This window comes from Crassostrea angulata, chromosome 4 (genome assembly GCF_025612915.1).
Source record: "Crassostrea angulata isolate pt1a10 chromosome 4, ASM2561291v2, whole genome shotgun sequence".
Classification (NCBI taxonomy): Eukaryota; Metazoa; Mollusca; class Bivalvia; order Ostreida; family Ostreidae; genus Magallana; species Magallana angulata.
Genome location: NC_069114.1, coordinates 11,966,064 through 11,988,335, shown reverse-complemented (window position 1 = coordinate 11,988,335; position 22,272 = coordinate 11,966,064). Strand labels below are relative to the sequence as shown.

Sequence of the window (22,272 nt, the reverse complement as noted above, 5' to 3'; positions counted from 1 at the left end):
AACAAAAAACCCAAAAACAATTTGCACCTGCATTCCATTGTTATTGACAGGACTGGAGATATTCAGGACAAAAGCATTGTTTATGAGTACAGTACTGTTGTTAATTTTTTTGTTTTAGAGTTTTACATACTTCTAAAGTTACAGTGTGTATGTAACAATGCGTAACGATTATGATTGACATAACGAGCTGTCATGATTTTACCTATTGTTTTAAATACTCATCAATTCAATAAACAAACTTAATTAACTTGACGTTCTTTTTCTGCAGTACTACTAATTTACTTTTAGGGTTTTTTTTAAAAATAAATACCATTACAAATGAGGGTAGGGGTCCCTTATACAAAATACTTGAATGCAGATTCAAATATGTATGAACAATTAACATGCACATGTGATTAACAAATCGATCTATTTCAAGTTGGAAAAAGAATTAATCCTCTTTTTAATTTGTAAATCAAAGTACACCCCCAATCCTCCTTTTCAAAAATATTGATTTCTTTGTAGGCCATAATCATTGTTCGTATCAGATTTTCATCCTTTTAAATTTCGAAAATAATAGATGTTTCAACTTGTTAGTGACACGGATGCCTGAGATTGTAAATGACCCCCCCCCCCCCGTTCTTAATTTATTAGCGCATCATTACACGTACATGTACTTCACGAATAGACGAAAGCACCTGTGTCCTGTACCCCTCGGGCTCTTATAGTCCCTCTCAAGGAGTCTCGAACCAAGGAAGCAGTTTTCTTCGGCCTCCTAAAAGCGGCTCGCCAACCACTAGAGTCAGACGATCGGATAGACAACATCCCCATTGACCCGGGTAGCAGACGACACCTGTAGCGATAAAATACGGCGGCAATAAAATCTCATAATGGAAGTGTCGAGTGCCCTAGCACTGGAGATTCCTTTTAAAAACACCGATCCAATAAATCAACAATTGTTTTATGACACAATACCGTCAAGACGAATTGCCCCGTTAAATATCTTCGTATTTATCTAGTAATATCTGAGGACCCGTGTAATTCTTCCATTTGTTGACATTCCGTACGTTGTGGAGTTCGGAGGTGTTGAGGCCCAGTTTTATTTTTATATGACACCCACTGAATCACATCGTCTTGAATATTTGACTTTTTCTGAGATTGGACCAAACTTTTCCTCTCGTGAATAAGCGATATTATACATATATAGCGCAAGTCAAATGGATTTCGCAGCACTAAGAAGCAACTGGCCGTGATAAAAATTACATAGGGTGTTGAATCACATTCATCGAGATTTTTTTCTTCTGTTGGTTGTAGCGAAGTAACGCTTCGGTCACTGCTCTTCTTTTTGCAGCGAGAGAGGAAAAAAAAATAAACACGTGCGGGGGATTTATCGTCTGCTGTGAATGGAAGAACAAGTTTCAGTGTGTTTATTTGTTTCGTTAAAAGTACAACGAACGAAAAAATATTCTTCTTCATCACAAACAATGGTGGATTCATGACTGCTTGGAAAAGCCGATTTAACATGTAGTTCACCTTTTGGAATATAGACGACATCATAAAGGCTATATATCTCTTTCTCTCTCTCTTGTGTGAGTATAATGTTGGAGGATTGTCTAAGACATTCGCAGCCTGGCTATAAATAGACCCCTGTATCTTGCCAGGAAATCTCGGCAGCAGATTATAGTCAGTAATCTAATTGAAGGGATTATCATCTAGCCGAGGAAACACAAAAAAGCATTACAAGATGGAGGCCAGGAATTATGATACTGTGAAGCTCCATATCTGCCCTTTCTGATGGCGGTTTCCGTGATTTCAGTTATGTGTAGTTCGTGTTAAATGGTGGTATAAATACATACATGTACTCAAGTAACATCATGGATGTAAAATGTTAAGAAACCCGACGAAAATTGGGGGTACAGGATTAGTTGTTCAAACATCCGGTACGGTGAAACCCCCGAAGCCCCCGTGTTGGCTAGATCTCAAATCGTCCTCTGACGAAGGGGGAGGGGGATCTAAGCACTCCCCTGGGAGTCAGACTCACCCTGGGGTACGGTCAGGAAGGCACGGGAAACGGCCACGTCCGACGCTACATCGAACTCGGAGCCAGGCGTGTATTGAAAAAGATATTCCTAGTGATGAGTTAACTGTGTCCCTCGCAGACACTAAACCAGAGGAACTCGGCTTGTGTAAAGTATATGACGAGACAATTGTGATGGAAGCCACAACTCGAAAATGCCAGAACTGGCTACAGAGTATAGAAGCGTGTCATATTCAGGGTGTTCTCCAAACGGAAGTGACGTCACCGGGAGAGGAAGTGGATGTGGAGGTTCCAGACGACACTCGATGGGACGACGACGCAGACGTTAGTTACCATAGTTACTTAACCTATAGTTCATCGGAGTTTGAGCCCAATGTGTCACTGAATGGGATATCTCCTGACATTGTGTCGGCAGACGATACCCCATCCTGTTGGATTCCAAACAAACAATCTTACAAGAAAGCTCGTGAGAAGTACCGACTCCACAGTAACGATACCAAATTCTATTCCTCTCCTATGCACACTTCCATGAAAACTCACGACAGCTGAGATTTAGCATTCCACTTTTGTGATATACTAGAAGACGAAATATCGGCCGCGAGCTTGTCTTTATGTGGTTTGTTCAGACATGTTTACGGGTACAGACTGTGCCAAGTTGATCTCGCTAAATGTGTATTTCCCGTGATTGATTGATATATTGATAACTTAAGACATGTAATTATTCTGTGCATTTTAATTGCTTGTAATTCATGTGAGGTTGTAATACACCTTTGATTGTCAATAACTTCATGTATTTTGTTTTAGAAACAAAGCATATCGTTTTCAGTTCATCTTACATGTATAACTACATGTACATGTATTATTATTTATTCTTTGCGCATTTTTTGCTTTAACTAGACGAGTGCGCTCTCGCTCTCTCTCTCTCTCTCTCTCTCTCTCTCTCTCTCTTTTTCTCTCTCTCGTGAATCATCTTGCAATATGCTATGTAAGCAAGTAAGCAAAACACAATAGACGAATTGTGAAATGACAGAGAGCTGTGTTATTTACCGTATTTCAGCTTCGAAGTACAAGCTAACAGTAGCGAAATGATCTGGAAATTTTTCAAAAAAACATGTTAGAAAAAAGAAACCAAACTAAGGTGTGAAAAAGTTCACATGCAGATAAATGAATTTCATACAGATATATACACATGTACATCTCCGATAGCCAGAGGATATCGGTCCACTTCCTCCCTTTGTAACAAACCTTGGGTTTATAAGGAGCGAGTTTTAAAATAGTCCAGAAATAAAAACTCAAAAATCTTGGGTTACAAATATGACAGTATAAACATTGTATGCTTTATGTCAACAGAATTATGATTTTGGGAAAAGATAATATAGTTTAATTATAACAATGTGTCTTATAATGGGATTATCAAGTAAATAGCCTAGACAGACTAATAAAATCTTAGACTGTTACAAGTCTGGGCCATACATGTAACTAAAACCCCCTCGCTTACAATTTAGACCCAGACAACTGTTAATCACGTCAGAACAAACATTTTAATCCCAGTGCTAACATTTAAACCCTAATTTTGTTACTTAAGATTAGGTGGCATCATTAAGGTGCATTGTCTTGATTTGTTGAGAGATCTTTCATCCTTTGTGTCAGGAAAGCCGACCGGAGTGAAGTATTGTGCATGATTATACATGTATGTATTGCTACCTTAATAGCGGGTTTATACGTGTACATACTGCTTATGATCTTCGCCGATCTAAAAAGAAATTTTATCCAGACTTTCGGGAAACCCATTTGATTCACAGACTCGTTTTGGATGTAAACATTTACTAGGTGACAAAATATACGTCAATGTCGTATCCCCACTGCTCTTATCGTCATTCATGATGAGTGTAAAACGAGATAAACCGAATATTACCAAGTTATTGATATATAATATTAAGAGATTTGTCAATCCCCCTCCTCTACGATGAATATTGTAAATGTAAACTTTTTATTAAATTGAGATCGATCAATCGGGACACCCGATGTTGCTACATGTACTGTAGCTGTTGATAGCTTTGTCTCTTGTAATATGTATGATAGAAATTGTTTGAAACCGTGGGTGTTTGTGCTTTGAATTCAATGGCGTTCATTTATTTTTTCATATAAGTGAACAATGAAAAAAATCGACGAGTACTGAAGCTGCTGCCTGTGAAGTCGGCCATTGTTTAAAGCCAGGTGTCCATTCAAGTGTTTCTTTTTCATTGTCCTCTGTTCATTGTGGGTGGGGATTAGACAACATCCTGGGACTTCAGACGGAGACATACAATGGGCGTTAGATCTTCTATCTCATCATAGAAAATAAGCAGCTTGATAAATACATGTAGCATGGTTCAGTGATAATTTCTACGTGTAGTTAATAACAAGGACGTCTAAATTTAATCAGGTCTTTATTTACTTTGAAACCAGTTGATAATGATGAACTATATCCAACAAGCAGTGATGACATTGAGATCGATCTAAATACGTATTTTAAAAATTCGAAGGCTATTCATGATTTAATTCTTTGAATTTATTTTTAATTCTTTAGATCCCAATGAAACCATTTGATATTGCAAAATGCATCATTGAAACAATATACACTGTTAAACAACATGGCCTTTGTGTTTTTGCCGATACATATGAATCAGTGTATGTGTATTACTGATGTAATTTCAAAAGCTATAGAGGAAATAATACCCGAATGGAGGTACATTTTAAAAACACAAATTATGCCGAACGATAATTAACGTAGAGTCTAAAACGAATCAAACCCTACACAATAAGACAACTGGACTCCAATAGAAACTATATGGAATATTGATGAAATGAAATGAAGCATATAGCGCACTTGCAATTTTTAGACTGAAGTCATTCCCAACAAGTTTTCATTTAATAACTCCTAATTTCAAGTTTTCAAACACAAACAACAAAGTTTTGGTTTCGTGTCATTTAAGCTGGATGGTATATTGAACAGATCTAGAAGCATATAAATCTAGAATGTGTACAAATCGGTCAGCAATGGAAATGTAGAAACAGTAGGAATAGAAAACCGTAATAAGCGTACCTTTGTGCACGTATTAACTTCCTCACCCCCCCCCCCCCCCCCCCCGGCCTTCAAACATTTGATTTTAGAGTTATCGTTCTTTCCTTAAGCTTGTAAAACGAGACCTTGACCGTGAAATCATTTCTACCCTATATATTTTGATTATTTTTTTGTTTTGTTTGAAGTTTTAATTCTCTACCAATTTTTTATATTAAAGATATTTTTATACTATCCCGTTTTCCTAGTAGATACCAATTTTTACTATTGAATCCTATGGGATTAAGTTGAAAATGCGCCAAATTTTCACAAATCTCCCCAAAATTGTTGCATTTCTTCACTATACATTTCTTTTACATTCATATATATGTGAAAACAGTTGTAAAAGGTCACCACATGGTGAAATCTAAAAAAAATATAATCTTGACCACCGGATTTGGCTCAGGGATTATGTCAAAGTTGATTTTTTTTCAATGTCCCATCTCTTAATTTGACATTCTTCAGCAGTTATTAGCTCAGAAAATAAAGAATAGGGGCGTACAAGACGTTGTATATCCCCCACTCGGAGCAATGAAGACGAAAGAATTTCAATTCAAGTTAGAATATTAATTTCTGACTTGTATGCATTGTATTCATTATAAATTTCACGATGGAAGTCAATATTGTGATTTCATTCTATTAACACGACAGGTTTATGTTTCAAAATTAAGCTGCACACCGGTTTTTTTTGGTCTAAATCTTGGACCATTTGCTGTTCTTAATTGCAAAATTAGGTATGAATGGGTCCTGACTCTTTCCTAAAAGTACTTTTCTTTAAAGAACAAGTTTATATTGATTTTTATTATTGGTGTTTTAAAATGGAGTCTAGACCCATCATGGGTCAAATTTGTGATTTTCACCAAAAACGTTTTACTTTATTAAATATTTTCAAACAGTTTAAGCTCACCGTGATAGGTGGGGGCTCGTAGTCCATCCTTCTCCATGGAGAGTGTGTTCGAATCGTATAGACGGTGTTTTATTTTTAATTCATTTTCTTTTTTAAGTAAAGCCTGTTTTGCTTTTTTATTGGATTATTATAAGATCAAAATATATTTTACCGTTTATATAATGACAACACTTACGTAATGTTCATAATCTGTACACACAATGTCGGATAAAAATAGGGCTAGCACAAATATTAGATCATGCTGTAATGCTTAGAAAGCATCAAATAAAACAAAAAAGATAAGTAGCAAGTGCATGTACTATTGTATATCACATATTTGTCAGAGAATGCAGTTCTATATTATACATGTACTTATGCACAGTTTCAGATATAAAGATGTTTAATATGTTCATATGCCATTTCAAAATCATGGGTACCGGGGATTTTGTGTACGCTCTTGTCCTTTTAAGAAATAAAGCTATTCTAACTTCCTATGTGTTTCTTTTGATGCCTCGTCAGTAAATGCTAATTAAAATAGTCGCTTTGAATAAAAAAGCGAGTCATTCTTTTCTCCGGCTTCATGATTAGTTTATAATTTTGGAAAATGATGCGATGCCGTATTAAGCGCCATTTTCGGCATTTTGCGAAAATAAAATAACAAAATAAGACAGATAATGTTAATTTTGAATTTAAAAAAATAGAAGGGAAAGATACGACTGCATGAAAATAAAAAGCTGCTCAAAGAACCACGCACTCGAACTGTTTGGCCTCGTTAAGTTGACATGCATACGTTTGTATATGTACATATTGATTATAGTTATTAAAGGGAACAATATTGGATTACAAAGTAAGGAATAAAAACGCAACATTCAATGAGAGGCATGTAGGCATGCAGGGTGGACTAGGCAGGTGCGCGGAAATATATAATGTAATGGAACTTACAGTTTTAGCTATTCGAGTCTATTGGAATTTTAAATCAAATTAAGTTTTCTAAACGAAATACTCAGAAAAAATGATTAAAATTGTAAACTAATCTAATATGATATTCCAAACTTGTTACGTGTTGACTTTGTTTATAGATATATATGTGAAACACGGTACTGAGATTTAGCTGCTTCTCTCTCTCTCTCTCTCTCTCTCTCTCTCTCTCTCTCTCTCCCTCTCTCTCTCTCTCTTTCTCTCTCTCTCTCTCTCTCTCTCTCTCTCTCTCTCTCTCTCTCTCTCTCTCTCTCTCTCTCTCATCATCTCATCACAATAATCATCAACATATTATGTACCAATGATATATTAAGCATTAATGCACACAGTTCAAATAAAAGGACGTAACTTCAAATTTAAAGTAAAAGAATATGTTTGTTGTTAAATGATAAGATTTGGCCATTGCGAAATTTTAAGTTTTAACGGTAGAAGAAAGTTACTTACGTTGTTAAATGTATAGAAATTCTTTTCAGGACAATGTTATAATGAATAAAATTACTTTTTAAAATTGATTTTGTATACGGGGTCGATCGACCGTTATACGTCAATCTGTCCAAAGATTAGCCTACTTACCTACACACACGTCTATTATATTTTTTGTTTACGTTCACATAATTTGGTGTTTTAAGATTATACATGAAAGTAGATACCCCGATGTTTCACCACAAAAAGCCCCGAGACAGCCGATGACCTGTCTTTAACTATTATTATTTTGAATTCAGATACACCTGCTTTTTAATTAAAACAAGTTCGATAAATATTTAAAGTAATTTCACGCTTGATCGATAAATTCATAATTGGTAGAGTGATTAGAGGATTTTTTTTTATCCTCTTAAGAGGTCATTTGAAATGTGAGACATTTCTCTTAATAATCTTCTTATCGTAACGTTTTAAATTGCATTTACCCATTTACGCTGCAGTGTGCACTTCCAACAACTAAACACACCACCACTTTACACAATTAATCTCCATGCAATATCGCAAATTATTGACTTCCCAAAAAAGATATCATTGAAGAAGGAAAGAAAAAGGACTCTATTTTTTACCCTCCTGAAAAGAACTGTGGGCTCCAATTTCAATTCTACAATAAGCGCTTCACGTGTGATAAATTCGGGTCACTCGTTGGCCTTTATATTAGTAGCTTGTGTACTTTTCCAATTCAAGAAACTGGAAAGTAAATTTTAAATTATCGAACTCGATTCATTGCTATCGTATTTGACATTCGTGGGTCGAGGAGAATTAATGAAGGTGAAATAGGTAAAAAAAAATTGCGAGCCAGGTATTTACACACAATGTATATAACGTAGATATGAATAAGTATACACATATATCTTCCTTACGTATACCTTGAGCAAGACAAATCGGGATCTCAGACAAGAAAGGCGATCCAATAACATTCCATCAGGTGTATCGATTTTATTTCTACCGGGGTGTTGTCAAATTCGAAAAATCTGTCAGCGATATTTGCTCAGCGAGTGTAAGCGATCCGATCTGTGGACATTTTGGCAAGGAGTAAAAAATGTGGACACTTTCACCACAGAGACATAGAAACGGGTAGGTATTCTTTTTGTTTAATTAATTAAGATCATTTAGCTATCCTTTTATATGAATCTTTTTTATTCGTTTAGTAATCACAGCTACAGATTACATTTGATAAGTATATTTTTTATGAGAGATAAACCCAGTATACAATATCACCAACAATATTATAAACTTTTTAAAAGTTAATTTTTTTGTTCATCTAATAAAAAAAAATGTATGATCGGAATTTGCAAAAAATCGAACATAATTTAGTGATTTTACCATGTCTTTTGTAAGATTCAATTATTGAAAACTTTTTTATCATTTAATAGGTAGATCATTACTTCTAAGAAGTGATAGATATCTCGACACACGTGTACATTATTTATTAACACACGTGCACATTTTGTACTTGTACATACATGTAGATAGAAAGAGTAGACCAATTTTGTAAATTAATTTATTACCATTGTGTTTGGCTATATTTTATGTTAATGTATGTTCCAAACGATAAATATATGTTAGATTGTTTATTAGTATATCACGCACAACACATGCATATATACATTCATTTTTTACATGTACATGCAATATGCATATTTAATATACATGTAATATGAATTTAATATCTGAACTTTTTAATGTACATGTATCAAGTCTACCACATAAAAATACAGACCCAACATTTATACATGCATGGTCAGAAAAAAACATGTAATTTCGTGGTGCCTACAAACTGAAACGAAATCTTAACAGAAATACTTGTAATACAATCCTTGAACAATTATATGTGTACGTTAAATCATTACTAACCAACCATGATTGCGGTAAAGCTTTATTTTGTCAATTCACATTTTCAGAGTATACGCCAAGATTTTGATAATTAAACAACAGTTTTGTTTAGCCGACTTATACAAATTGCAGTCAAATATACTCTAACGACACATCTTCCAAGGGTGAAATTGAATACCACAATAGAATATACATATCCAAATGGGAACCCAAGTTGGCAATGCATTTGCACACGTGAGAAATGTTTAAATACTGGCTATTAAGCTCCCCTTCCATTTGTTGGATAGAACTGGCGTCCTCTCGTTAAATATATACATTAACGTCAGTCTATTTTCAATACGTTTAAAGAAAACAGGAATCGGCAGGCTATTTGTATAGCAGAGACATTTCTTTAAGAGTGGTATAATGTGTTACTGGGATTCGCGTTGAAAAAGCCCTTCTTCTCGGGTATATTGAAACCATACCCTTGTGAAAATGCACGATACGGCGTCTCAGAGATAACACAGAAAGTGGGGGGCTCGTTTTGAACAATATCTTGAGGGGTTGTATTCATTTTCTGTCTGTGTGTATTTCGTCTTTGTGAAATCTGCACGTACGTGCATATGATTTAGATATGCGGTGAGTATATGTGATTTTTATTTAGTGCTTGTTGAAAAAATTGTTTTAGCCACACACTATTTTTTGTACGATACTTTTCTCGGAAAGAAGAGAGTGAACAAAATAAATCGCTAACAATGTTCATCATATTACAATGTTAAACCATAAAGAAATTTGGTTTTCTCAAACCGGCCAATCCAGGTACAACGGCGCGCAAAAATTGATATGTGTACTTTGGACTGTTGATGAATGAAAGCCAAAACTGATGCGATAAAAATAATAATATTCATAAATTAAAGAAGCTGTTCCTAATGTGCTTCAATAATAAAATATTAATTTATCTTAATTAGCATACATGTTATAAAGTCATAAACTCAACGCTTTTAGATCAAACTAATACGAAATCATTGAATTTATCTATTTAATATCTATTTTCTAAATTCTATTTTCAGATCACCATGTTAAAAAATCCATTTTACAACATCTCCAGTGTAGGGAGTGGAGAGAGTGTTTTCATATACCCGCTAGATGGCTCTGTTTCGCTGCTTGGATCAGGCACAAAGGATCTAGTTGTGCACCGTCTACGTCCGCCGCCAGGGGGAGTTAAACCAAAACACGTGGTACATCATGGAGTGATGAAGTACCGAACTATGGAGGATTCCAAGGCGGATAAACACAGGAAAGGGATCCTGAAGAATTCCACCGGAAGTCCGTTAAACGGACAGGATGGCTCGTTTCAAAAATTGGATGTGTCTAAAATTCAGTGTGTTCTTAAGAAAAGGAAAACGTCTGCAAATGAGAAGCATTCCAATAGTTCGCAAGGATCAAAGAGTCAGAAAAAAGTTAAATTTGACGATAAACTAAATAAACTAACAGAACTAGGCATGAAATACGCCGTGGATCCGGGCATGCGCATTCGACCGCCTGATCATACGTCACAAATCCGGCGACAACAACAAATGCAGCGAGTTTCAATTAAAAGTACGGACAAATCTCGTGACACAGTCAAAATATCGGATGTCTACGATTTGCGAGATTCATCTGAAAACAGAACAATGTCTCCCCGCTCTCTGTCAAAATCTACGTCAACAAACAGCGGAAGTGTGAATCGGCGAACATCCGGTGATTCCTATCCCCTTATTGAAGCTGAGGTGGATGACTTTGTTCGGGTAGAATTCTGTGAAGACGGAGTAATTCCAACCTATAACCCCCGCGAGGCGCCTAATCCCGCGGGTCAGGAAACTGGTAGTGGGATCCATTCGGGTGAACCTAGCAACAGACTGATCGAAAATGGCATTCCGGTTTTTACCAAAACCGGCAAATTCGTCAGGACAACGAAAGTTAACGGTAACGTACGAGAAAAGAGAAACGACAACGAGACCGACGACATTGTAAGACCGGATAAACCCAGCTATCGCTTAGCTTCAGAACCTTTCCAAAAAGTTAAAGCTGTTCCGATCCCGGCAGAATCCAAACGAGTGTCATCTGCGCAAAAGTCTTCCAGGAAAACTACAACAAATAGTTCCGGTGGTGCTAAAATCACTCGATCTAACGTGAAGCCGTTTATGTTCACTCGTTACAGTAAGGACCATGACCCCCAAACGTCACCGAAACCAATCAGTAACAGCCAGAGAAATTTCTGTGATGACGGGAAAACATACGACATCTTGAAATGGCTGACTAGCGTGAAGGAGGTTCAGACTTTGGAAGGTTTCTCGAGTTTTCACATCGAAAACGGTGTTCGCAACCCGTAGGTCACGTGATTTTAATATATGTAGCTTATAAATAGTATCAGTATTATTAAATGTAGCTGTCAACCCAGGTGCTTCTAAGTGTCTCAGCTCTGTTAATGATTTTTGTTTACAGTTTTTGTTGAGTTTATTGTTATTCATCATACATATTCAGGTTTTATTTATATTTGACTGACATATTTCTTCTTAATTTAGTATTTTTTTTTCACATTTAGTATTTAACATGATCAGTCAATTTTTTTAGTCTTGTTGTCCCTGCATATATAATTTTAGTACTCATAATATTGAGTTTGTAAGACTTTAAATTGATAAACACCTTCAGTTTTAAGATTTATAAAATGACAAGCTTGGCGAGAATGAGACATTGCATATTAACTATCATTCAAACTATTTTTTCCTTTCTCTCACTAATGAAAGCAATTTTCATTACAAGTCATTTTTTTTTACAATGAAAAATATGTCAGTTAAAATTGTTAAGTCAGTTAATAGTTCTGGGATCAATATTTGATAAGTAGGATTGCATTACCAGGAAGCGCTTATTTTTGCGTGAAGGTTTTCCTTAATAGCGACCACCTGACCTATTTTCATTGGTTGTTAAAGTAATATGCTTTTTTGTTTGTCATTGCATCACATTTCGATCAGTATTGGTGAGAGCACAGACATTTCATGGCACCAAATACATTCACACAATCGTGCAGCTAACTTATATACACACAACAGTCGTCAAAATTCAAACTGTTTAAAAAAAAAAAGGTGGGAAGGAATGTAAGTTATTTTAACTTTTTATATTAGAGTTATTGTCCAATGTATTGCATCGCCATAAGACTGAATGTTGATTTTTGTTCTTCATTTTCGCCATTTTCTTTTAAAGAACAATTTTCAGCATACACGGTAATACCCGGTAAGTCTGTCAGCTTATGAAAACACAATGTCAGAGTCATCATCCAATGTCCATCGCCATAAGACTGCTGGCTGTGAATGGTGATTTCTGTTCTTTATTTTCGCGATTTTCTTTTAAAGAACAATTCTCAGCATACACTGTAATATGTCAGCTCATGAAAACACAATGCATTGCTTGGTCGGTATCTTGTTCTTTATTTCTTTTTTCGTACAAAGAACGATAATTCAAGCTTGCTCTGTGTCAATTTGTATGTGCAGAGTTGTCGTTCTTCTGTTTTGCTTTTGTTGAAGAACACACAACTGATCTGCCATGAAAACCCGAATTTTTAGATATTCAATTTTGAAGATTTTTTTCAAAATAGTGCTTAACATATTTACAAAAAATGAGTGATTATTTATTTTAACGTGATTTATAATCCCTTTTCCAAACTTTATTTTAACAGAATTTTACGATAGACATCTAGTCGAATATCAGCAATTAAATTGAATAAAAAATCAGTTAATAATCTTAACTCCCTGATCGGCATATTTTCGAGAGAGATATATAAAAAGAATATATGTACATTTTTGTGTAGATAAGTAAAATTGTTACATGAACATTTTGCACTGTCTCACATTCTTTCGATGTAATTTGTATGTAATGTCAACTGATGGAAATTATTTATTCTTTGTACACATTTGGTTTTTTTTTAATTATTTCATAAACTTTTGAATAAATATATATGACTAGTTTTGTCTGCATATTTTATCAAACATGACCAGTATTAATTCTACATAATTTGACATATCAGCGTTTGGAGATATATATATATATATATATATATATATATATATATATATATATATATATATATATATATATATATATATATATATATATATATATATATATATAATTATGCAGTGTCGTATCTTTTTTCCAACCATTTAACTTGTGACACTTGCATGTAGCCAAAATGTACGCATCATGGACGAGGATTTCTTATTTCGTTAAAAAAAAAATAATTATAAACGATTGATTTATTATTTGTTGAGATTTTCTTTTTGAAACCGAATGAAAATAAGTAAATGAGTTTAAATTGCAGGTTGTTCTTTTTTGCGTATAATTTTTTCCCCAATTTTTATATGGTTGCTTTTGAAAGAAACATCGATTAAAAAAAATAATGGCAGTATACCCACATGGTAAAGCCGTATGAGAGCGTCAGAATGAGTGATGAGTTTTCCCCTTACAGATATTTCAGGTTGTACTTTTATACCCGGGACTCTCCGAGGAGAATCGAAATTTAGAATGAGGCTCGACCGTGCGACAAAGACAACGGGAGCCCCAAAGTTCATAGAATGTGTGCGTTATAGGGACAAAAAAAATAATTATAAACGATTGATTTATTATTTGTTGAGATTTTCTTTTTGAAACCGAATGAAAAATAAGTAAATGAGTTTAAATTGCAGGTTGTTCTTTTTTGCGTATAATTTTTTCCCCAATTTTTATATGGTTGCTTTTGAAAGAAACATCGATTAAAAAAAATAATGGCAGTATACCCACATGGTAAAGCCGTATGAGAGCGTCAGAAAGAGTGATGAGTTTTCCCCTTACAGATATTTCAGGTTGTACTTTTATACCCGGGACTCTCCGAGGAGAATCGAAATTTAGAATGAGGCTCGACCGTGCGACAAAGACAACGGGAGCCCCAAAGTTCATAGAATGTGTGCGTTATAGGGACACTGTCCGTAACAGATCTGCCGGACCATTCAGCGATCAATGTTCTGACGTGTCACCAGGACACACGCTCCATCGTCATCTAAGATTTGCATGTTTATATATACAATACCTATATAAGTTATTCTAATTAATCGCTCTTATAATCTACATACGCTTGGGAATTTTTTTTATTTCTCTATTTAAAGAGGGGCTAATCTAAATTGTATGGATTTCATAAGAGAAAAAAAAAATTAAATCAATATTCTTGATAAATCGAAATTTATAAAAAGTTAAGTTTAGATTGTTAAATGCTAAATGTAGTATGTTTTAATCAGAGTTCCATTGTCATAAGTAATTTAGAGTTACCCCCCGTTCTACAAAGTTCAACATGTTTTTTTGCACGTAAATTGATGCACATGTAGTGCCCGTACATGTACATTCAATTGAAATGCAGAAGCCGGGATAAGTGGATTAAAATGTATTTACATGTAAATGTACATAACTGACGACAACTTTGTTACTATTTTTGGACAATTAAGTGTACATTCGTTATGACCAGCTCGATACATACATTAATATAAGTACATTTATATGTAAATATGCGCCGGTTAGGGACGATGATCAGTGATTAATTGTATTTTCACCAAGAGTGTTTACAACTATTGATATATTGCCATAAATATGCATTGCTCTGAAAACATTGAAAAACACGATTTTTAACAACGTGTACGTGTCAATGAAACCGATTGCTTACATGTACTAGACTTACGGCCAATTAAAAAAATCGATTATTTTCCACATATTGTAATCTGAAATGTGTCAAATTAATAACAACAAATTCATAATTGTTATCATAGGTCATTTTATGCGAGAAAAACCATTCTATGAGACTGTAAATATTTACGATTAAAGTTCTTTTGTAAAATACAGCTTGGCTACAAATAATTCTTTTAAAAAGATTTCATTTTCTTTTTAAAGATAGGGAATCTATAACATAAAACTGGGTTTAATAAATGTTCTTTTTTTTGGGGATTTTCTAAATCTAAATGTTTGTTTTTTGGGTGTTTTCATAATTTTCAAGCCAAAAGATATTGTAATACATGTACCCCACCGTATATATGTATATCTTAAAGCCCTACTCATTTATATATATCTTACACTGCGAAATTAGGATGGGTCCCTACTCCGGCGTTGTTTTTGAAGTTTTTTCCTCTTGAAATTAATAGTTTAACAACTTGTGTAATTAAATTTTCGAAAAAGTTCATGTCCTAACCAGTTAATTTTCTGACCAGAATTCTCTCCAATATTTTTTTGCTTGTCAAGATTTTTTGGATGAGTCTGGCCTTGCCACTTCCAAATTGAAAAACAATGTTACGTGCTCTGTAAAAGCAACGTGAACAATACAGTCACCTTAATCACATGTTCACAGGTAGCTTTTGAAAGCACAGAAGACTTTTTTTAAAGTGAAAACTGAGTCCTTCCTCCAATACACCAATATACTGTAGCCCCCATTGGAGATCATAAAATTTTTAATTCATAATTAACACTGTGTCGGATAAATATGCCAGTGCCAAAGTGGCATTTTTGCACCCGCTTAAGATGGAGTTTCGGAAAAATCCATGTATACCAAATGATAGACCATTGTCTACAGAGTATATAACCACTTTGGTTTTTAGTGTGTTTCACCTGACAGGTGAGATACCGGTATTTACCTTTAAAAATTAATATCCCATCGGAAAATGATAATTCCCATAGGAGAGTTGACTCTCCTAAAGGAAATATTGACAATCCTATAGGATTTTTAAAAAGTCCTGTAGGAATTATATTTCCTATAGGAGAATGGTAATTCCTGTAGGAATTTGATTCAGCCATAAAAGTTTTCTTATCGGAATTTATCAAATCCTATCGGAATTGAAATTCCTGTAGGAAGTTCTTGTATTCCGATAGGAAATGTAAAATTACCTATAGGAATATTGATTTTCCTATGGGAAAAATTATTTTCCTATAGGAATTTATTTTTGAAAGGTAAATATCTTACCTGACAGGTGAGATACACTGATTAACTCTTTAAGCAATGGTCTATCATATGGCATATTTGAAGTTTTCGATATATGCAGCCTAAGCGGGTGCAAAAATGCCACCTTGGCACTGGCATAAGTATCCGGCACAGTGTTAATTAAGAAATCTTAAACACTCCTCTTGCATATTCTAATAGCGTTACTTACGAATTTTAAAAAGATTTATTTTTAATGCTCTTAACTTTTCCATTTCGACTTTTGAATTTTTGAAATTGATCTACTATCCAACCTTTTAATTGTTATACTCTCTCTTTCTCTCTCTCTCTCTCTCTCTCTCTCTCTCTCTCTCTCTCCTGACATTGACCGAAAATTATGTTAGGTCAAAACACTGCCCAGCGTTTCATTAATTTAAAACAGACCCCGTACCCATACTTGTTGATTGGAGATAACCCACGGCGGTGTATTAAACTGAAACAGACTTATTAAACGGGGACTTGGGGGGATTACGGCAACACTAAACATTTGTACAAGTCCGGGTATCGCTCAAATTCAAACAGTTTAAACAAAAGTAGCACATTCGTGCATTTCAGATACGTTATCGGGATTTTTCATTTTGCCAATTTCCACTTTCATTCACGATGTCCAAAAGCTTCAGATTAGAAAGAATAAATGAATTGTGGATGTTTGGAGGGGCTAGGTTGCTTGGTAAATAACAACTACTCACTAACGGTAGCGACGTTGCTCCAGTATTTCAAACAAGTGGCGTATAGATTATTGTGACAGAGGAAAGTCGGACCAAATCCAAGCAATCGCCCAAAACGCACGAATTTTCGACGACAAAATGTCAATATTTTGGAAACACTTATAATTCACGAAAGGTAAGGAATTTTGTTTTCGAAATCAATAGCAAAAAAATATGGTGATTAAGAAAAGTCCCGATATAGTAATGGTTGTTACAGATTAGCGTTCAAAATGTACTGAGAAAGAAAAAAAATGTCTTGAAAAAAAAGGTTTCATTAACTATCAAAATGTCGCAAATGCGTGACAAGTCTAATGTCGGGTAAGAAAAATGAATCACTTTAAAACCTAGTCGTCATTCAACACTCTAAAAATTGTTAAAAGAAAACGTATACACTATCTCAATATAAAAAGGGAAAGTAAATTTGCTTGTATGGTGTACATGATTTTTTTGTCGCTCTCTCGAGGAAATTGTAGATCATTTGTCAATAAATTTTGAAAGGCGGTTTAACGCGAGTAAACATTGGATTGTTTGGGAAGACCCTGGAAATAGATCAAATGTAGACAGGAAAGTAGGCAATCACTCTAAACCTAATTACTATCGGGGGACAAAATGACAAAAAGGTGTATCGAGTAGGAACACACGGTATTTCCGAGATGGACATTGAAAGGGCGAGCCATTATGATGTTTATCATTCGTCAATTCTCGATTTTCCCCGAATCTGTGAGTAGATAAAATGTATACACTTTTTGATATATTTTTTTTAAAACTATAACTCCGTCAGTTTTTGTTTTGGTTTGTTTGTTTAATCGATATATGAGATTGTGATATAGCCTTCATAACTAGAACTTTTGATATTAAACATATATCGTTTTACAACATATATGCGAAATAATAAATATGTCGCATTTTTGTAATATATTGAAACATATTTGAAATTTGAAAGTGTTAAATGTTTATCGCATTTTTAAATGTTTTGAACCTATCATTCAAACTTAATTCTTCACTTTAATTGAAAACAGTCCATACCAGAAGTTGATGAGAGAGAGAGAGAGAGAGAGAGAGAGAGAGAAAGAGAGAGAAAGAAAGAAAGAGAGGGATTACTCTAACACAAAATTTATTTACGGAAGACTACTTTAAAATCCAAAGTGCTTTATGTTTTGGGATCAAATAGAACCCAATGCATTATGATATGACGGTCTAACGAAAACAATTCACCAATGGTAGAAACGCAGTCAATTTAATACCACGTATTTAGTGAAAGTTCTCAAAATGTTTGTTTTGAGGACAAATAACAGGGCTTATTGGAAACAAAAGGTCAACGCTGGTAAATGTTCATTACCAGGGGTTGTACATATATATGCAATCTAATCCCCAGTAATCCTTATTGAATATTTAAAGGCATTATATTAACTGTGTATCCGAAACTATAAACAATGGAAGGACTTCCAGTTAAACGCGAGACAGATAGATTGCTATAAAGGGTATCACCTACACTTTTGTAGAGTTTTGTTTGTAAGATTTTGAGTCTGACACCCCTAACACACTTTGTAGACGATAAACGAGGATATTTAATGGATTTTCTTGCGATAAATAGAGGTAAGAATTTGAAATTTGAAAACGAGATCTAATAGATATGAGAATGAATGAATAAAGAAAAAAAAGGGATTTTCATTTTATTTAATTTTTCTTCATTTAGATTTATTAGTCTTTTTATAAATAGCCCACACATATAAGTCTATAAACTTATCCTATTATGACCAGAAATCTGGAAGGCACTTGCATTGAGATATGTATAACTTAGCCTCAACGCCGTGTCATGAATGCTTGATATGTTTCGTTCCAAGCTTTCCATCTTCATTCTAAAACAGTCCCAAGATTCTTATCCACCAACCTCGTTCCTTACGATAATAAAAACCGATTTGATTTGATATCAATTACAGCATGGCCCGGATTAATTACCAGCCGATATTTCGCCCGCCAAGCCGCCATTTTATCTCTGTGATTCAGAGTCAAGAGATTTAGCTACTTTTATGGTAAATCGATACACCATCTGAGAGGTTCCGCTTCCTACTGTAGGACCACAAGACACTTTAAGGGTGTTTTATGAGAATGTCGACTGTTGTTTCTTTCATTTATCACCAATGTTATTATTTTTCCCCCTTTGTTATAATTGTTGAGGAGAAAACATTATTGCCAATTACATCACCTGGATTTTTCACATCTCTCAGTATAATAATCATGCTTATAAATTTTAAAGTTCATAATTTTTCACCTTTCATCTTTCATCAATTTTTTGCTAAAATAATGTTAATCACTTCAGGTAATTGCACATGAAAATGACAAAAACAGTTTACGGTAAATTCGAATTTTTTTTTTAATAGATATGTCAACGACATGTTGGTCGCTATGGCAACGAATGCCGCCTCGCTATCAGTTAACTTCCAGGAGGGAGGAATTAGATCTCGCAGATGAGCGCTGTAGAACGCCCGGTCCGACCCCTCGGGGTCAGCGACAGAGTGCGAGCAGAGGAGCAAGCACTACGGCGACACGAACCACTTTCACCGACATTCCTCCGAGAAATTCTCGTGACGTCACAGGAAATGGAAAACGGTCACAGTTTCCAAACCGAAAGTCTGGATACATAGACCATTTCAAAACCCAACAGCGTGTGAACTCCGCCAAAGTGAAATTTTCATCAAACCCTCCGACCTCGCCCTTTTCTCCCCGCGAGAGGGCGTCCACCGCGCCGCAATTTCCGGTAACAAAATTAGAGAACTCGGTGTCTGGACAAGAATTATCTGCCTCAAATGTGCAGGATATCTGCAGCGAACATAAAGCGACAGGAGGGCGTATCCGTGCGCCAACAGTTCGTCCGAAACACGCTATTACAGACTTGGATGAGGCAACGGCTCTCCTCACAGAAAACAAATCCGTTTTAAAAGACACGTCTCAAAGACGATTGAATGTTCGCGAGACGACTGAAGGCACCATGTATATTGACAATGGGAAAGTGTTCTTTATAAAGAGGTCTAGACATGATCCTACGAACTTGCTGAAGTCCCGGACTACGGACGGGGGCTTCCTCGCAAGCATTCGGAAAGACTATCTCAAAAAGTCAAAATACATTGCTACCAAAGGTGAAAAACTAGAACAAGAGGACAGCCCAACGCTACAGCACGAACGAGTTTACTACAACCAAAAAGTAGGGCATATTCTGGACTATTACAGCCGAGACGACGAAGACCGGATGTCGATTGATGACCTTGCCAAATACACAAGGTCATCACCCCGAACGGCTTTCTCGCGGAGTGTGTCTCCTCGGAGTTCAAAGGTCAGGAAGTTGTACTTCGCGCCGGATCAGGACGAACTTAGCCCACGAAGATCTCCAGATTTGTTAGAAGATCCAAATATCAACTCGTATATGAAGGTCAATTTTCAATCCAAGCTTCACGACCGGAAGTTCTATTTGCGCACGCCAAACAAACCGGAACTGCACAATTTGTCCACCACAGATATCGATAATTGTAAATGTGGAATATGTAAAATAGAAATGCAACTCTCTTTGATGGAAAAACTAGGGATCGGTTATCCGTTTGCAAAGCAGGTCGATCTTCAGAAGCAGACGATACTAGAAAGTACTACGCAAAAGGCAGCAGACGAAAACCGGGACATCGAAAGGGGAGGTCCAATCCCCGAAGTGGAGGAAATAACAACTGATGGAGCAAAAACATCAGCGGGGGCCGCTGAAAACATCAACCATCCGGAAAACAGTTCTATCACCATCACTGTTCCGGGAATGAACATAGAAAGGGAGGGAACTCAAACCGAATCTATGGTTGACACTTCTAGAAATCTTCAGCCAACACCTTTACCCAGTGCACTTATCGATTAGCATCTTAATGTGAAACAAATACATGTACTGCACATGCATTTAGTATTAAGTGTTTAGTTTTCAGAACTCGGTACACGGGTTCTTTTAAAAAAACTCTAACTTATTTGCTCCTGTACATATGGAAATTACAATGCCTTCATTACACCACAGGGGCTCGTCACGAAGTTTTTTCAATCTTTTATATATACCACCTCTATACTATAAAATACACAAGGGAGGAATCAAAACTCGAAAAAATCGCTACCTCCCGATTTCGGTCGCCTCGTATTAATTCTTCTCGGACGTTAAACCCTGCACTCTAGGTATCATTAGATCGGGAAAGGACCATAGTTCTTAGGAATACCTGCAAAATTTTAACATCGGTAACAATTTTAGAAGTTTTCACGCATTTTCTTCCAGTTTACTCTCCGGTGACACTTTCTTCGATCAGATGTCGCGCTCTCATTGGTCAATTCAATGTTGCTCAAGATAACTCGTACGCGGACTTGTATTTTAGAAGGATTTTCAAACGATATTCAAACTTGCTTTGATGCTAGAAATACATAGTCACGTCCTACCGAATGTCCGAAGTATGGTTAAAATATTTCTACATAAATATGAAAATTAATACATATACTCACCACGTAATAAGAACTTCTTCACTCATCATTTGAATATCCCTCTAAAATACGAGTCAACGTACGATTTATCTTGATCAACAAAATTAACCAATGAGAGCGCATGAATAAATTTGGTGCGCGACATCTGATCGAAGAAAGTGTCACCGGAGAGTAAACTGGAAGAAAATGCGTGAAAACTTCTAAAATTGTTGCCGATGTTAAAATTTTGCAGGTATTCCTAAGAACTATGGTCCTTTCCCGATCTAATGATACCTAGAGTGCAGGGTTTAACGTCCGAGAAGAATTAATACGAGGCGACCGAAATCGGGAGGTAGCGATTTTTTCGAGTTTTGATTCCTCCCTTGTGTATTTTATAGTATAGAGGTGGTATATATAAAAGATTTAAAAAACTTCGTGACGAGCCCCTGTGATTACACTGTTCAAAACACTTCAAAGATCCATCTTTTTCTTTAATTCTAAACCAACCAAATAACAACAATTATTTCTTTCTCAATGCAGCTGTCTCTCTGGCTATCAGTTCAACTTTAGTAGATTCATTGCGTCGAATATTTTTGTTGTATTTTTTAATGATGAATTTAAATCTTTCTTTAATTGATTATAATATGTTTTAAATGACAATGTCACTTTTCCTATATTTACTGCATGCGCGCCCTGTGTGTTATTTTGATATTATTCAATAGTGCTAGTAGAACTAGCTGTTTTTGATTTTTCTTATGTTTGAAACGTGGATAAAATAAAATATGCCATAACATTCAACAA

The 22,272-nt window shown here is 35.3% G+C and overlaps 3 protein-coding genes across 6 annotated transcripts; all 3 read left to right on the top strand.

Annotated features, from left to right (window-relative positions):
* Positions 1–689: 689 nt before the first annotated feature.
* Positions 690–2,856, top strand: LOC128180715 (uncharacterized). The gene has a single exon (XM_052848841.1). It carries the CDS (start codon positions 1,865–1,867, stop codon positions 2,564–2,566), a length of 702 nt encoding a protein of 233 aa, XP_052704801.1. The 5' UTR covers positions 690–1,864; the 3' UTR covers positions 2,567–2,856.
* Positions 2,857–7,929: 5,073 nt separating this feature from the next.
* Positions 7,930–13,275, top strand: LOC128181822 (uncharacterized). 2 transcript variants are annotated; one of them, XM_052850363.1, is made up of 2 exons: positions 7,930–8,535; positions 10,344–13,275. In XM_052850363.1, the coding sequence occupies exon 2, from the start codon at positions 10,350–10,352 to the stop codon at positions 11,643–11,645; it is 1,296 nt and encodes a 431-aa protein (XP_052706323.1). In that variant the 5' UTR covers positions 7,930–8,535; positions 10,344–10,349; the 3' UTR covers positions 11,646–13,275. The 2 variants fall into 2 exon arrangements, with proteins under 2 accessions (XP_052706323.1, XP_052706324.1); XM_052850364.1 differs by lacking the exon at positions 7,930–8,535 and adding an exon at positions 9,585–9,912.
* Positions 13,276–16,831: 3,556 nt separating this feature from the next.
* On the top strand, positions 16,832–22,272 carry LOC128181928 (uncharacterized). 3 transcript variants are annotated; one of them, XM_052850510.1, is made up of 2 exons: positions 16,832–17,137; positions 19,383–22,272. In XM_052850510.1, exon 2 carries the CDS (start codon positions 19,385–19,387, stop codon positions 20,891–20,893), a length of 1,509 nt encoding a protein of 502 aa, XP_052706470.1. In that variant the 5' UTR covers positions 16,832–17,137; positions 19,383–19,384; the 3' UTR covers positions 20,894–22,272. The 3 variants fall into 3 exon arrangements, with proteins under 3 accessions (XP_052706470.1, XP_052706468.1, XP_052706469.1); XM_052850508.1 differs by lacking the exon at positions 16,832–17,137 and adding an exon at positions 17,585–17,721; XM_052850509.1 differs by lacking the exon at positions 16,832–17,137 and adding an exon at positions 18,424–18,597.

What these genes read in the sequence shown, in the direction of transcription:
- LOC128181822 (XM_052850363.1), top strand. Translation starts at nt 10,350, where the DNA reads ATGTTAAAAAATCCATTTTACAACATCTCCAGTGTAGGGAGTGGAGAG.
- LOC128181928 (XM_052850508.1), top strand. Translation starts at nt 17,655, where the DNA reads ATGGACATTGAAAGGGCGAGCCATTATGATGTTTATCATTCGTCAATT. An exon ending in TCTCGATTTTCCCCGAATCT is followed by an intron (nt 17,722 to 19,382) that starts GTGAGTAGATAA and finishes TTTTTTTAATAG; the next exon opens with ATATGTCAACGACATGTTGG.
- LOC128180715 (XM_052848841.1), top strand. Translation starts at nt 1,865, where the DNA reads ATGTTAAGAAACCCGACGAAAATTGGGGGTACAGGATTAGTTGTTCAA.